This window comes from Oryzias melastigma, linkage group LG16 (genome assembly GCF_002922805.2).
Source record: "Oryzias melastigma strain HK-1 linkage group LG16, ASM292280v2, whole genome shotgun sequence".
Taxonomy (NCBI): Eukaryota; Metazoa; Chordata; class Actinopteri; order Beloniformes; family Adrianichthyidae; genus Oryzias; species Oryzias melastigma.
In genome coordinates, this window is record NC_050527.1 from 2,930,017 (window position 1) to 2,947,007 (window position 16,991).

General features: G+C 38.8%; 2 protein-coding genes across 3 annotated transcripts in view; one reads left to right on the forward strand and one right to left on the reverse strand.

Annotated features, from left to right (window-relative positions):
• sh3d21 (SH3 domain containing 21) overlaps nucleotides 1–1,378 on the forward strand; it is a 15,580-nt gene extending 14,202 nt beyond the window's left edge. The window contains exons 17-18 of the mRNA XM_036215814.1: nucleotides 752–815; nucleotides 955–1,378. Of these exons, the coding sequence (XP_036071707.1) occupies nucleotides 752–815; nucleotides 955–990 (100 nt within the window). The 3' untranslated portion in view covers nucleotides 991–1,378. The remainder of the gene's footprint in view (nucleotides 1–751; nucleotides 816–954) is intronic.
• A 4,821-nt stretch (nucleotides 1,379–6,199) lies between these two features.
• Nucleotides 6,200–16,991, reverse strand: part of eva1ba (eva-1 homolog Ba (C. elegans)) — a 43,580-nt gene continuing 32,788 nt past the window's right edge. For both annotated transcript variants that reach the window (XM_024266898.2, XM_024266897.2), the window contains exons 2-4: nucleotides 9,280–9,411; nucleotides 8,082–8,168; nucleotides 6,200–6,927 (exon numbers count right to left, since the gene is read on the reverse strand). In XM_024266898.2, coding sequence (XP_024122666.1) covers nucleotides 6,494–6,927; nucleotides 8,082–8,148 — 501 coding nt within the window. In that variant the 5' untranslated portion in view covers nucleotides 8,149–8,168; nucleotides 9,280–9,411 and the 3' untranslated portion in view covers nucleotides 6,200–6,493. The remainder of the gene's footprint in view (nucleotides 6,928–8,081; nucleotides 8,169–9,279; nucleotides 9,412–16,991) is intronic.

A 16,991-nucleotide genomic window follows, 5' to 3' on the forward strand; every position in this document is an offset into this window, starting at 1 on the left:
GTTTATGAATTTGTAAATAACAGCTTAAAAATGTCCTATCTGAGCTTTATAAATTGTGCTTTTTGAAACTTATGCGTTTCAAATTTCTTGTTGAAAATTACGTTTTTGCTTAAGTAAAAGGAACAGATTTTATTAGAATTTTCTTCATTCTGTTCCAACTGTTCAAGCCTAAAGAAGGGCTACTATATGTTCCCTTGTTATAAAGGATATGCACCATATACCATTAATTCTTTTTTCAATGACAATTACGTTGATCAAATGATGTAAATAGCAGAAGCAGTTCTTATGGACCAATATGCTGAATGCACACTACCAGTTTGAAAAAATAAGAGCGTTAAAGCATCACAACAAAATAAGAAGCTACAGTTTTAATCTAAAAAAAGGATTAAATTGGAAATGCTTTGACAAATTGGTTTTGGTTTGGTTAGCCTTTTTTTTATTATAAACATGGCCTTAAAAGGGTCTTAAATTAAACTTGAATTAGTTGGAACCCTATATGGTGGTGCTTTTAATTTGAAAGATCTTTGCAGCTTGGGTTAAAAAAATTATCCTTTTTTTTAGTTTTAGCTTTGATTCAAAACAGTGTTTTAGAATTTTTTATTTTTTTGGGGAGGTAAATTTGCTATAAATACTCAATTTTGTAATCTGAACATTGTGATATTTTCAAGCTTCTATTATTAATTTTCTTGTCAAATTATGCAGAAAAGCCTCTTCTGACTTATTCTCGTGTCTTTTTGTTTATCCCGATAAGACGAGACATGCAGGAAGTGAAAGAAGAACTGAGGGAGGAAAGAAGCAAACGACTGGCTCTGCAGGTTGGAGTTTCTGACTTTCACATATTTCCGCTGACTGTCTCGCCTGGCTGTAAACGCCCATAAAAAAAGAAAAAACAAAACAGAAGCTTTGGTCCATAAAATCCTGACTGTGGTTAAATAATCTGCTTGTTTCCTACAGGAGGAAGTGGAGAGGTTGAAGATCAAGCATTTCTGATCACCAACTGTCGCTCTGACATGCTGGTATTCAGGCTCTGGTACTGTGAATTTGAACACCCTGATACTGAGACGGAGGCAGAAAACTCTCCAGATATGGAAATACCGCTGAGCTTTATTTTAACAAATTCCTCAAACTAAACATACAGATCGACCATAAACAGTCTCATGTTTAATACCAAGTCTTTTTGGAGTCTGTCATGGTTTCTTCTGTTTCCACGTTTTTATGAAAATGTTTTATTGTATTCTACTTTTAATGCAACTTGTAATATATGGAGCTGTTTTACATGAAACATCCAAACATTTTCTTTTGCAGAAGAAGAAAATGTGAAGGTGACTTTAAGTGAATGTTAAATAAATATTTCTGTTAAAACCTTGGGCTAATATTGAGTTGAATTTTCTCTGTGTACAATTTGGTTTTATTTGGGCTTCATTTATTAAAGAATTTGGGCCTCGAGAATTCAATTTATAAACAAATGTGAGAACTTTTTTGTCACCAATAGTCTATATTCTGCTAATTTGTTTTAGCTTTTAAAAAATATTTCATGACCTGTGACAGACTGGTGAGTTGCTGGATAGGCTCCAGCATCCCAGGATAATTGATGGATGATTCAGTTAAAGAATTTATGTAACCAAAACCTCAATCCATCAATTTTCAGAACCTCCTAAAACCCTTTTAGTCACGGGGTTGCTGGAGCCTATCCAGATACTGTTGGGTGACCTGCCTGAACAAGTTGCCAGTCTGTTGCAGGGCCACACACACACACTCTCGCATGCACAGGTGTGCATGCTACGAGTAATTACGAGTCATCTAATCACCTATTATGCATGTTTTTGAACAAAGCGGAGAAATGCCACACATGCGTAGAGAGAGGATGCGAAATCCCCACCCAGCAAGGTCAAGTGCGCCCCATATGGTTTAAAAGTGGACCCCAAGTGGGTTCGTCCGCAATTTCCCCATCTGTGTTTTCCTACATTAGCTGAAGTGGGCACTCAGTGGGCTAGCTCGCTATGCTAGCTATGGACAGCGTAGCGAGTTTCTCCGCTTAGTGTCTGGTGAAGCTAGCAGGGTCGTCGCTGGACAGTGTAGCCAAAGTGGGCGAACACAAGTAAGGACACCATGGAAACTGCGGACAAACCCAATCGGGCCCATTTTAACACCTGAGGTGTCGCCAGTGACGCTTAAACACAAAATCTTTAACATACGGTAACTTTTTAACCATTAACGCGATCAACATAATTCCAGTAGATTTTAAAGGAGAAAAGCGGCGTGAGCCGGTTTTCTCCTTTAAAATCTACTGGAATTATGTTGATCACGTAAATGGTTGAAAAATTGCAGTAAATCAAAGAACATAAACAGTGGGGCTCCGGTGTTAAAGGGTTAAACCATATGGGCCCATTTGGTCCCTGCCAGGATTTGAACCAGGGCTAGCTCTACTCCCAGAATTATCTTTTAAAAACTTTTTTTTTTAAAAAAACATAAAAAAGTTAAAGACCTTCAAAAAGAGTATATTTCTTAACATGAACTGACAGAGAACAGAGCTGGATTTGCTGCCAGAGGAGAAGACTGGACAGACTTGGCAGCCCCAAACCTTTTACAAGTCACTTGGTAAGTCCCCTATCTAAAAGATCATCTGATTCCACATCTGGATATGGAGAAAAACTGGAAAAGTCAAGTGGAGCATGTTTTCCACCTCAGTTAGATCATTTAGTTATAGGACTCAAAAAGATACAAAAAACTTTGTAATGTTAAATAAATCCACTGGATGGCGCTGTAAGTCAGTTTTATCCATAGAATATAAAGCAAAGACCAACATTAAAGGAAAGATTAATGACTTTACTAATACGGAACAATATAATTGTCCAAGCATGAGAGAAACTAATTAATATGACTGATAAGATGAAGATTGATAAAGATTGTGGTCATTTTGAAATAAGTGATTCAGGAAAACCAGCTGACCTTGGAAACCCAGTAACTCATCATTTAATGTTGGGAAAGTGGGTACATCCATTTTTTTTTTCTTTTTTGGGACTCCTTAAAGCTGTTACTGTGTATAAAAAATAAAACATCTCAATAACAGGATGTGTTTGTTAGGACAAGACAGTGGCGTTGAGTTCGTGTGCGCTCCCACATGTTTTGCAGGACAGAGCCCATCTGGACAACAGCTGCAGCTCGCTGTCCCTGGAATCTCGTCGTTTTAATAACCGTGTTGAATAATTGGTCAGCTCGCAGACAAGAGGGTAAAGAAAATGAAGGATTTGAAATGTCAGTCTTGTAGAAAAATAACAAATTCAGATCATTTCCTTCGTATTTTTTTCACTGACTTCTACATTTCTGCTACGTTGGGGTTGTTTGGGCCACGGCGATGCCTTGAAATCATAATAAACAGCTGACAAATGTTTGACTCCCGGAGCAAATGTAATTCTGAAGGTCACAGCTCAGCACAGTGAAGTGTAACTTTGGAAGAATTTGAAGCAACTGTGATGGATCTGTGGGGAGTAATACAACAACAGTGGAAAGTGAGGTCATTGGAGCTCAGAGGTCATTTTGTGACTTGAAATTCCAAAGAGAGAGGAGCTTAAGAAACTTTTCTCAGAAGGATCGAGGAGTTCATCTTCACATCTGAATCTTTCAAGCTGATAAACTACTTTTTATTCAAACTTTGCCTGCTTCCTCGGAACACTTTGCACAAAAAAGATGGCTTAAACAGTGATGACTCTTCCTATACAAACAAATCCACCCTGTAAAATCCCACTAGTATTTCTCTGCGGGCAGTTAAAAAGCTTTCTGGAACCAGGAGGATTTACAAGACGAGGGTTGTGAGAATCAAAGGTTTCTTATCATTTGTCACACCCAGTGAACTTTTTTCATGGAGCTGAATCTCATCTCCAAACGTGAAATGCAATTTAAGCACCAAACAGCAAAAAGTGAAGATGACTCCTGGAGGAAAGACACCGGGCTAATGGGTAGAAATGAGGGGAGTAACGATTCATTTTAACAATGGTTTAATTCACATCGTAATTTGTAGTTGACGATTTATAGGCAATTATTGGTTCATTTTGAACAATTCATTTCAGCGAGCTAAAACTGATCCAGGACATCTTTAGCCAAATGTTCAATTAGTGACTCAGAGATAAATACCTGGTACTGAACTGTACAAGTGAATTTTTCCAGATTCTTGTATTTCTTGCAAGATAATTAAGTGTAAATGGGCAAGTAAACAAGAATTAATGTCAATTTTAGTTTCATAAAGTTCATCCCACTGTTGTTTTTCCATATCAAAATACTACAAACAGAACATTATCAGAGCACTAAACCAAAATTCAAAGTGTTTCCACTCATTGGACTGTAATGATGGTTGATCATGTTATGGTGCCTCTGTCAGTCTCCTCCTCCTCTCCTCTCCGCTTGGCTGCTGATTCCTCCCAGCTGCGACCACTTACCTCATCACCTCACCTGCCTTCTTAAGGAGCTCCAGGATCATCATTCCTCGCCAGTCCGTTGCCCCTGATGGTGCATAGTTGGTCCTCATGTCAAGCTCTAGTTTGTCACGTTATGCCAAGACTTTACCTAAATTCTCTTTCTGCTCCCCCTCAGGAATCCATAACCACGAGTGGTCGCCAGAATCAGCCTCAGCCCGGATCCCCCGTTCGGTCTTCTCCTGCGGTCACACCACGAGCTTCTGCCATTACCTCTGTTCCTCGGACCTCCACTTCAGACGGCTACCCATCCCTGTGGAGGAACCCACCAGTGTCGCCACCAGCCTCTGCCTGACGCCTGAGACCCACCTCAAGTCCTGCTAACACTCTGCCTCCAGAACTCACCATTAAATCCTTTACCTGCCTTGCTCGTCTCCTGGTGTGTTTCTTCCGGGTTCCAGCATCTGGGTCTGAAAGGTTCTGTAGCCATGACAGATCAGTTTTTGATGCATCATGTTTGTCTTCTCTGTTGTGATGCACTTAGTCGTTTATAGTAAAATAAACCCACCAATTGTATTTTTCATTACTGGTTAAAATCGATTTATTTCATTTAAAAACAAATCTAAAATAGTTTAGGTAACAAATCAGTCTGGTTTGATTGTATTTTTTTTTCTTTTTTTTTTTTTCTTCTCTCTACACCCCCAGTAAAGTAGTTAAAGATTAAGGAAAATACACAAAACAATGTGCCTCCTATGAAAGTTTTCTTTTGCTGACTAATGATGAAAAACATTTTAAAAGCCCAAAATGCAAAGAAAAGTAAAAAAACTTTGAGGTGTCAATATGCAGTCATTTATTTCAGGCATTATTCCTAAATGACTGTATATAAAATCTGGACTGAATGACACCCTCTGGCTATCCAAATGGGAAGTATCTGGTAGCTCCAAGAAGCTGAAAATCACAATCTATAGAGAATTATCAGTCATTTTTCATCATGTTCTAGCTTATCCTGATATTTTTCATATTTTTTCTGCAGGTCAAGTTATTGAAGTTATAAACTTGCCTCAATAAAAGTAGGTGGTCTCACATTCAACAATTTATTAGATTACATGTCTGAGCCATCTATGGCATCGATGCTCACTAGATTGGGGAATATAGACCACAGTGCAATGGGTTCAAACTATTTTTGCAGCAAAAAAAGTACTTATATATTTTTATACACTATCAACATTTTCATTATCAGAACACAGTGAATTAAATAATAGTTGTAACCTATTGATTAGGTTTTCACTTCGTGAAATTAGTGATGTCCTGCACTGTATGGCTTGTCCAGATTCTCCTGAGTCCCCCATCAACGGAGGGGTTCCAACAAGCTCAATCCTGATTGGCAAAAGTGTTTGCCATAAACACGTCATCTGGCTGCAAGACAGTGTCGTCAGAAGTCGGTCATTTTCAACTCACTCGGTCCAGTTTTCTTATAGAGTGAATGCTTTTGACAGTTTTCATATTTTTGGGGATTATTTGTTTGATATTTTAGGTTTAATTAAGAGAAATCAAATTTAAATGAAGCAGGTTGATCATTCCTTTACTTATCTTTCATTTGGTAGAAATTAAGAAAAGAAGCAATAATAAGTTTGTTTTTTTGTGATATTCTTGAAGAACAAAACCACATGCTTTACAAATGTATAAATTAAAATACCAATTTATTTTTTTTAATACCAAATAAAATGTTTACTATTTTTGTTCCAAAAATGTCATTTTTTATTTTACTTTTTCCACACAAAAGCCAGAAAATAGAAAGCACCATTTATTGTTAAAGCTGAGTTATCACCAAGAAATCTTCCACTCCCACATTCAAAACATACTGTCAACAGAAGGGAAATATACCAGTAAGACTTGTGGTTTAATTGAACAAAGTCAATTAATAACATAAAATGCTATGCAGGAAGTGCAATTTCTCTGTTTAGCTCTATCAGAGCCAAGTTCATCAAATGTCTATTCCACACGTGACTCTTCTTCAAAGGCACCAAGGGTCCCCCAAGTGGTCTTTGTAGCTCCTCCACAGTGTGTCCCTCGCTGTTCCAATCTTAATAGTAGTGCACTCTTCCAATAGTCCCCGTTCCCGTCCCGAGAATGTCCGGCTGGCCGTTCCTCCAGATCTCCCGGATGATCCGTTCTCTCTCCTCCAGCCTCTGGGCCCGTTCCAGCTCCTCGGCTGATGTAAACACATTCACGCTCAGACTCCCATCCGGCTGACCCACGTGGTTGCCGACGGGGATTTCAGTGCTGGGCAACGGGATCTGCACCTCAAGCTCGTCAGCGTCTTCTTCCTCTTCTTCTTCCTCGTCGTCGCTGTCCTCTTGGTCCTCGTTTGGACTTTTCAGTTGCTTCTTCTCGGGGGTTGAGGGGCTGATGTTGGTCCGCGGCTTGCAGGAGATCCGGATGACCAGCAGACAGAGGGTGAGCACCAGGCCGAAGCACACTCCGAGAACGAAGTACAGCCCAAAGCTCTCTGGATTTGCTAAGAAACAACGAAAAGAGTTTATAGTTTTAGACCAGGAAGACGTGTTCCCAATGGTCTTTTAATCATAATCATCCCATTGTTACTGCAGACCTGCAGTAGTTAATTAGAAGTTCGCCTCTGAGTCGTGGGCTGGACTGTTGGTGTGGAGCAACCCCGCCCCCCTTCCTTTCCCCTATGCTGAGAGCTCTCTGTCTACACACTCTCTCACTAGCTTGGAGACTTACTGGTGCAAAAAAAACTATCCAGCCGTACAATTTTGATCCAGGTGCCAGCTCGAGCGAGGAAAAAAAAAACATATGAATTTGGTTGTTTTCAAGTGAATCCATCAGCATAAAGCCAGGGGCGCCAGATTCTGTATTCTGCATGACAAAAACCCCCTTTTCCAATTGGCATTTTGTCTGCTCCTGGTTCACAACTATTTGAAATACGCAGAAATGTAATTTTAAAGGGTTTTGAAGGGCAGTCTCCACTCTCAGCCCAGATTTGAATAATTATAAAAAGGGGCGGGCTGAGCGGGGGAGGTGTGGTTTAGATCTACGTCTGGATTGAGGATTTTTCTCCTCCCTCTTCGAAGGGGACCCGTGTCTAAAATGATTCTTGCATCATACTTAAAAAAGGCTAACATTTAATTAAATCCCGGCTGAAGTTTTCAATTAGAAATCTAATCATTGGATTTAATGCGAATGGCGCTCAAACGCTGTTGATTAACTTCCAAGTCCACTGGAAAGTTGTTCAAGCCAGTTTATTTTTGACAACCAAAGGTAATACATCAAATAGATGCTAACGCTAACACGAAAACAACTAACTGTTGCAGAATCAAAGATGGGGGGGGCTTTTATACTGAAGTTTGATGACGTCAAACTTCTTGAAATGACATGAGATTTACACCAGTTGACCAATCACAAAATTAAATTGTAATACCTCATTTCAACCTGTAGGGGGCAGCACACTGATGGTTTTAAACTATAATTTCAGTAATTAAACTAGTTTATTTTAAATTGATTTAAAATCCTATTTATAGCAAAAAAAGTTGATTAGTGTTTGGTTACCCTTTAAGCTTCATTTTTTTTTTTTTTTAGAAAAATGGACAGAAAGAACACCAAAAACACAGTTTTCATTGAAGTGAGTCTATAAAATTCTGTGAAACTCACCTTTAATATGTGCCATTGCAGCTATGCTGTTGCTCAAAAGTTCCATTTCTTTTTTCTTCACATCCATGGTTCTTTTCTTTCTCTCACCTGAAAAACCACATGGATTTTTCTGTCAATAATATTCACCCCTATTGAAGTCTTTTTATTATTTTCCCTTTTCTTTTTTCAAATACTATTTTTTTTGTGTAACTGAATGCCAAACCCACTGACTTCTTCAGGTGGGTGGCAGCAACCCTCCTAGTTTTCAACAAAAGCTGCTCTGAATCTTCCTCAGCTCCTGCTTCTGCCAGTGTCATCATAATGCAATTGGCACATGGCTCTCCGCCTCTGTTATTCTCTCTGAGCCATGACAGCCCTCCATAAATGAGGTCAAGAGTCAGCTCTTCAAGTGGCCACAGAGGACTCCCTCCTGTCCGATGGGACTCCCACATCAGTTTAAGCAGCTTGGAGGAAGAGGCCGGTGCGTTGTTGTGTTTGAATGTTCTTCATTCAAGAGCTCCTCTCTTCCTGTCAGGAGGCTGAAGGGCCTCGGTGTGTTTGCAGACTTATTGACTGTATTGCGGTTGTAAGTCTGGATTTCCTTGATTAAACTTTCAAGCTCTTCTCTTCTTTCACCTTATTTCACTTTCATGCGGATTCTTGCCTGACGTTTTTGTAATTTTCTCCACTGTTTGCACCTCTGGATTTAATTCCATCACAATACTGCAACATGAGAGCAGCAGCAGAAAACAGGCCACTTCAAAGATATAGACTTTGAACTTATGTTGGCACCGCTACTCTTTAACATGTGCTTTGTGTTGTGGCTGGAAGTGGAAAAAAAACATTCCCTCCTTGTGAAATGATGACGAACTCAAAAGCCCTCCCACTCCAACCTATGTGCAACGCTCTCTAAGTCAAACCACATGTCACAACGTCTTTGCACGGAGCGAGTGGATGCCTTCAAATTGCACAAACCACATGTTTTTGTTTGCATTTGCCTCCAAATAGCTCCCACTAATACCCTCATTTCTCGATCTCTATCACAATATGACAACACCTAAATCATTTCTGCTAATTTCTTTCTGATTGAGAAATCCTCAACCACAAAAGTGCACGTGGAAACCATATGCTCAGCTAATGAACTTCACAACACGGTGAAAAAGCTTGCACTGTAAAAAGAAGAACAAAAAGTGAAGCGCAGCTTAAGAATGGATCTTACCATCAAGTAAAAATCCCAGATCAAGTCGTCGGTCTCAGCTCATAATGTCAAGAAAAGCAGCAGGTCTGGCTCCTCCGTCGGATCGAGGCCTGTGATCTTTGGTCCTCAGGCGAAACAGTTCATTTGGCCACCCTGAGACGAGAGCAAACACACACAGAAACACACATTCAGACGTCAAGCTACATTAGATTCAAAGTCACTGAGGCGTCTGCAATGCAAACAACGGCGGGCCTATTGCGGGATCCACAGTCCAGCCAGAGATTACAGGCAGCTTTGTAGCTCTGAGTGCTTCAGCTGTGTCCACACAGGAGAAAAGTGAACAGAGGCTCCAAAACCACAACCGAGTCCAGACTGTGTAGACCTCTGGATTTGGGTTTGCTTTCACTCGAAAACCATTCTAACTTCATCAGTCCAAAACTGTGGAAGCTCGTTTCATCACTTAAGACTTTTCAAAACACGTTTTTTACATTGTTCTGCTTGTACCAGGTGAACAAAACGCTGAGCTGTGAGGTTTTTCCAGCAGGTACTCTTGTTCAGGAAAACCTCTCAGCAGCTGCAACTGCTTCAGTGGAGCCTCTGTGTTTTCCTGAGCAGATTTGGATCTTGCTGACTCTTGGTAAATCTATACATTCCAAAAAAGTTGAATGAGGTGACTTTGCAACAGAGCTCTTCACTAACTTTCTACACAAAAAAATGTTGTGACACATTCTGGGATGGACCTTTTCACTGTGGAGATCCTCCACTTATTGTAGTTTCTAATAACACTACGGTCACAAATACAACTACAACAATGGGGAGGCATCTTCAAGATATCACGCCGTCGGCGTGGTTGTGAACGTAGATGACGCCAGTCAGGGGTTGGGGATGACGCCATTACGAAATTATGGGACACAGGGTGGTGGTAGCTGGATGACTGGCCGGTCCAGCTCTGATTGGACGATGTGTAAATGGCGACCGTCCATATTAAGTACCACCGGCGTCCAGCCACCCAGAAGTCCTGAGTGAATATAAAGTGATCCATTCTCTACCACTTGTCCCTCCCAACTAAGATCTTGAACAAACATTATAATCTTGTCAATTTACACATTTTTAGACGACATGCCTCCCAAGAAAAAACAACATTCTGTCATTGTTTTCTTCTCATCAACAGCAATTTGCAGGTCTTGGAGTAGTTGTGGTTCTATTAATGCCTTGATGAGTTTTGTCCAGGATCAATGCCGCTTTCCCATTTGGACCCACGATGGCCGGGATAGCCAGATTGATATCTGGTCACTGTAGGGCCCCCGTCCCATGTTAACAGCTCTCATCGAATATACTGTACGATTTCTAACAATCAAATTGTGGGAGTTTGACGACAGCATGGAGGCTGGGAGACTAAAACCGGCTGATCGTTAGGTGATTTTGGGGACCTTGGAGGCCCTCTTATCACGCCGCTGCCTTCCTGCCACCGCATGATCTCCAAAGGTGCCCGGGCGGCCACTGACTAATGTTAAAAAATCAACCAGTCTCTGTAAAATTGTAACTTTTTCTTAAAACCTCCACATCTACCGCACGGCGTGTAAAAATGTATCTACCCCCATCCGAATATTAATGCCGCCACGCATCCACCTGCCAAATTTATTGAAAAACTTGCATTTCGGTTGCAGCTCGGTGACATTTTGGGATATGTGACCGTGGTCTGCGAGTACAACTTTTGAAACTCCCTTTTGTCAACCTGTTGTCTTCTCAGTGAGAAGCTAAAATGCGCTCCAAGTCTGCAGGCCAAATGACTGGACAAGGCTGCATGGAGGCTTACAGTCAGAAGGTTCTGGTTTGTGGAGTTTGCATGTTCTCCATGCACGTGGGTTTCCTCCCACACCCCAAACACATGCTTTATGATAACCAGTTACTCTAAAGTGTGTATATGCGAGTGTGGGATTGTGTGGAAACCTGTCCGCCTTTGCCCAATCGCAGCGGGACAGGCTCCAGCAACCCCATGACCCGTAGTGGGATAAGAAAATGGATGAATGGAGATGACTAGACAACTGCAGATGTCAGGTTAGTGCAGTTTGACCTCATCTTGCAATGCAAGTTTTGGGGACCAAAGGGAATATTACTCATGCTTAACAACTGGACTCTATCAAAACCCTCATTGTTCTTCGCTGATGTTTTGTTGTGTTTTTGTTTTTCTTTAACAAGCGAATTATTAACAGATCGACTCCCACCCAGCTCTAGTCTGACTCAGCCTTCAGACATTTTTTCCTGGTGACTCAGTTCAATTCTCGACTGCTGGATGTGGCGTCCACACCTTAAAAAAAAGAATCAAACTAGGAACAGGTTCAATGACTGTGTCATTTCCGTGGTATTTCTTCAAAGATATGGGATCAGGGTGTCTAATAAATGTGACAAGTGAACAAGTTAGATGGACTTTAAACTTACTGATGCAGTTGGAGCCAATTCAAACATGCACTTGGGGAAAAAAGGCAGTTTTGGAAAGCTGCAGAGGCTCTTAAAACCTTTTAGTGTTTTTGTGGGGCAGATCTATAAAACAACCCACTGAAATCTTGCAGTTTTTTACTTTGTTTATTGTTGGCTTTGATGCTAATTGCAATAGCAGCCAAAAAAACAAGCATTTCTACAAGTCTGTGCGGTGTGCTGGACGTCCTGTGACGTTAATGTTTAATCCTATTTTTTTCCTCTTATCATTTGCTCTTTCCTGGCTTCATATCCTTTGGTCAAACCCTCAGGCATCCTCTTCCTGAATCCTTTTGTGAGCTGCAGGCTGTAAAATAACCACAGAGACACTTTTAACCGTGTGGGAAAATACATCTCAATATCATGTTAAAACCAAAATAACTTCTACAATTTGCTGCGTATGGTGAAATTTCTCAGTCAGCAGGCGGGTTATTTTTATCATAAGCACAGTTAACCGCGTTGTTATGGTTTGGGAAGAAGTCAAGCACCATTTTAGACCGGGATTGTTTGCTTTGTTTTGAGTAAGGAAGCTGGAAAGGATGAGATATTCCAAATGCAGCCTGACATTTTTCATGTCATCCACTACTTGCTCTTCCTTTTCTCAAGGCCTGTCCCGTTTGTAGCGTCAACATTTAGGACAGAAGCTTCCTTCAGCATATCTTCTATTGTTTGGGTAAGCAAGTTGTCTACTGTACTCAGCATAACCAGTCAGCATGCAGCATAAAAGGCATAAGCGATGTACAGAAAAGCTCAAATATAAGAACAAAACCAGATGTGAGGTCAAGGACAACGATTACAAGTTTTATTCCTCTTGACTCTATTTAAAAAAGGCCTCCATTTGGTTTAAATTCAAGTTAAAAAATCACTTATGTCAAAAAATACCTGAAGCTCGTGTGGAAACTGCAGGTGTCAACAAGTTTTTTTTAATTTGGTTTACTGAAAAAAAGTAATTTTAAAAGATTTTATGTGTTTGGCCCAAAAACAGGTCTCTTATTTGGAAGGACCAACTAGATCTGATACAGACGATTACATTACATTAGAAAATGACCTCAAACAAATGAGAGTATTCAAGTATAAAAATGATATTTTCCCGCTTATTTCAGCACATTCGGCTGCCAAGAAATCCTCCATTAATCTCCTATTTCGTGTCTGCAGGGGGTCAGCCTGTTTTCCATTAATACACAGAACCAGGTTACAGCAGGAAGCCAGACTTTCCTGATTGTGATGCTTTACCATACCGAACTCTCAATTCCTCGGATTCCTTTCATGCTGGACTAAATATGGTTTTCCTTGGACATAACCTCACAGAATGGAAATAGCCGCAGTGATAATCAGTCACATTTGACTGGTTTGGGTCCAGCAACACTGAGCAGGATCAGACAGACTGTCAATAAGATTTATAGCGGCTGATATCTTTGCTCCTGATTGTGTTCATTAAACCGTTTCTGTGGCTGCTACTGAAAAAAGTCTGGACCTCATGATCCACATCATTACATCAAATAATGCAGACCATTTATTATTCACTTTGTTCTAAAACGCTGCAGGTTCTCTTAGAGTGAATGTTCCAAACTTTCAGTTTAGCTCACCTCTTTCTCCTGAAAGCTGATAACACGTTTATGCTGTATTTTGCCCAAAAAAATCTGTAACTGTAAAACAAACATGACTTCTGGGTGTTTTAGTAAATGATTTATAAGGAACTTGTAACAACAGTGTTCTCTAAGCTCTAAAATATAATGAAACTTCCTTTACCTGAGCAGGATATTGTTACTTTCCCTTCGGAGATGCAGTAATCCTAATTTTGTGAATTAAAGGTCAGTCTGAATTCATCTTTAGATCCACAATAAATTTAGTTTGAATAATTGAAAGATAACTTTTGACATTCAGCTTTGTGTTTCTTTGTTGGCATGCAAAAAACGAAAAAAACTAGTAAAGTATCTCCTTACATCTTCTGTCCGTCAACTAGTCAAGATCTCTTCAGTTCTCAGCCCATAACTAACAAGGATGTACCGATTTAATCAAAACTTACTTTAAATCTGATAGAATAACCTCAAATGTGGAAAAAAACGTAAAAAAAAAGATTAGATTACTTTGACAAATAAGATAATCTTTAGTGTATAGTAACTTTAAAGGTTGTCTGGTTTATTTACAGGTAATTTTGTTACTATCAATCTATTTGGATTACTATCTGTGTAATCAAATTACTTTCCCTGTAATCAGATTACAACAGATAACTGTTAATGTATAGTAACTTTACAGATTCTCTGATTTCTTTACAGGTAATCTTGTTACTATCAATCTATCTAGATTACTTTCTGTGTAATCAAATTACTTTCACTGTAATCAGATTACTTCGTCTGTTTACCTTGTGCAATTGGATTTTGTTCTAGATGTAGATCTTTTTAGATCCTATTATTTTTTATTTTTATTTGATAACATTCACATAAGTACAAAGATTCAAGAGTAACATGTTAAAATTCCCTTTCCAAGTATCTTATTGACTTTTAATTAATATTTGGCCCAAATTTAAACAAAACTGACATTTTTAAGCTCTTTTTCCAAACTGCATTTTTTGTTTGCTCCTGATTTACACTGATTTGAATCAAGAAATACTCAGACATGCAATTGTAAGCTAAATTATCTTTAAATATGTCCATCATGAGAAAAAAAGTGAAAAATAAAAAAATTCTATTGGAGTGGGTGTTATTATCTGTGTGTTTTGAAGGAATAAATTATTATTACTCCCAATGGACACTTAATGATCAGGTATAGCATTGGAAATTATCTAATAAAAAATACATTGAAAATAAAAAATTAGTCTTTGGAAAATACAAAATGATAGAAAATAAATGACATCCTTGCCGTTGACCAGCTCTTCCACTCCCTCATGCACCTTCACTATTCCAATCTTTTCTTTTGTTTCAAGTGTTATAAGTCTGTTCCACCCGTTTCTCTCTTACCATCACTTAAGACAGAATTAAAAACACAAAAACATGGATTCCATTTGAAGGTGTCCCTCTGACAGTACTGTGTAGAAATGCACTCTTGAGATGTTTCCACTTAATGAGTAAGCAGCTTGTCAACACTTGTGTTCTGCGTGAGGCACATATTCCACTTATTCTGGACAGGAACTCTTTGAACTGAACCACGACGGGGATTTAAAGCTAAACTCTGTTGAACCTCCATTGGACAGCTTTTGGTTGACTCCTGTTGAGGTGTTTCCCATTCTGGCCAGCAAAGCAATTCATCATCTCTCCCATTTTCAGTGACATTTCTGTGTGAGCTGAGATTTTCAAGCCTTATTGTGATAAAAAACTAAGGACAGACTGAGAGCCGTTGAGGAAGAACTTTGTTTGTGTCCGTCTTCCTTTCCTTCCAGGATATTAACTTCATGTTTATCTAAACAGGCTTAAGTTTCCATGTATAAATATCTTTCAAAAATGTATTATTATGCATACTATTTGGGGCTAGAGTGTCATTTAGTGAAATTTTGGTTTGGCCAAAGATAAAGAAGAAGAGGTAAGCTGGAAAATGAGAAAAAAAAAACTAAAATTTAAGCAATCTGAATTAAGCAATGAACTACTTCCGACTATCTAGAGCCCTGGATTTAAAAATAAAAAAAATTCAGACATCATATGCACTAGGCTACATTTTTTTTTACAGTATGACATCACCTGTTTTGTGATGATAAAAATATGAATTGTTGTTTTAATATATATATATATGAGTGAGAATCAATGGACACTGGTTTTTCTTGCAGAGACTTCTGGGAACTTTGTAGGGCGCTCAATTTTTTAATAGATTTGGACAGCACTACAAAATTGGCTAAACCACTATATGGTGCACTATGTTGTGAGAAGTAAAGGAATACGGACATAGCCCAAGAGCTGAAGATAGAAGTTCATATGAATTTTTTATTTTTTTTATATATATATGTATTATTTTTGGATCATTTAACAGATTTAAGATTAAATCTTAATTTAATCGGTTTAAGATTAAGAAACTTAAACCAAATTTAACTCAGATGCGTACATTTAGCCTACTGGTCAGTTACTATTGAGTTTTAAAGACCAATTTAACTTGGCAATCCCCAGAACTTGAAGAAAAAACCCCAAACACCATTAAATCTAAGCCCTAAAGACTTTGAATCCAGAACTATAAAATAGTTATTGTTCAATTTAACTTTAAATGAATTCAATTCGAGTCATATGTGACTCTAATCCACCCACAAAGTGTACCAAAAACAGTGCAAAAGTTAATTTCCAATAAAACTGTTTTTTTAATGCTTTATTGTGACTGAACTTTTTCCTACTGGGCAATTTAATCAAAACCAAGCTCCTTGAAGTTTCTGGTTTCAAAAGAGAGCCTTGTTTTTACATGTTCAAAGCTAAATACTACTGTGTTTAGCTTTGAACGTGTAATTGACAGGATATACACTACATAAAAACTGCTACTCCGACAATGATGAAAAGACAAAAAAAAAAAAAAAACACTCCCGAGTGTAAACATGGATTCCAAACAGGCAGTTTAACAGAAAAAGACAATATGAAGGTAAGTAAAAAACACATTTAATGGTATTTTGTCAGAAAAATCCCTGCTTGTTTTCTATAGACTGTGTTTTGTTTGGTATGGCAGGTAATGGGAGGTAATGGAGACTGAGCCGGGGGTTAGGGCGAGTGGTTAACATCATCAAGATGTGTCCCATATGTGAGGCATCATCGACATGTTTTACTATGTAAATAACCAGGAAATATGCAGATATGCACGCTTCAATAAATGGAAAAGCTACGCTTCTTTTTGCTGACGAGGTTTATTTGTCCGTGCACGTGTGTATATTGTACTTCCCGGTGTGTTGACACCGTTTGTTAATCACGTGAACATTCCCTTGTGACGCTGTGGAGCAAAAACGCTTTAGATCATCCCGAACTTCAAGCTCTAAAAATAGATCTCTGGCTTTTTCATTGATGTGAGCAACCATCCAGCAGCACAAAGGCATCACACACTGTTTCAATTACATGGACCCTTCGGATTACTTTACCACGCAAAACACATGTTCACCCTTTCCACTGCTGGTCTGGTTGAAATCTATAGACTTCTAGGTTTTATCCTGCAAAGAATAAACAAATGAAAAAAAATATTCTTATGTGTACAAGTTTCTCCTTAAAAATAAAATATAGAGAGGTGTTATTTTGTACTTTTCTAAACAAAACGAGTTCCATTATCTATTAAAATCTTGATTCTCACTTAAAGAATATTAATAC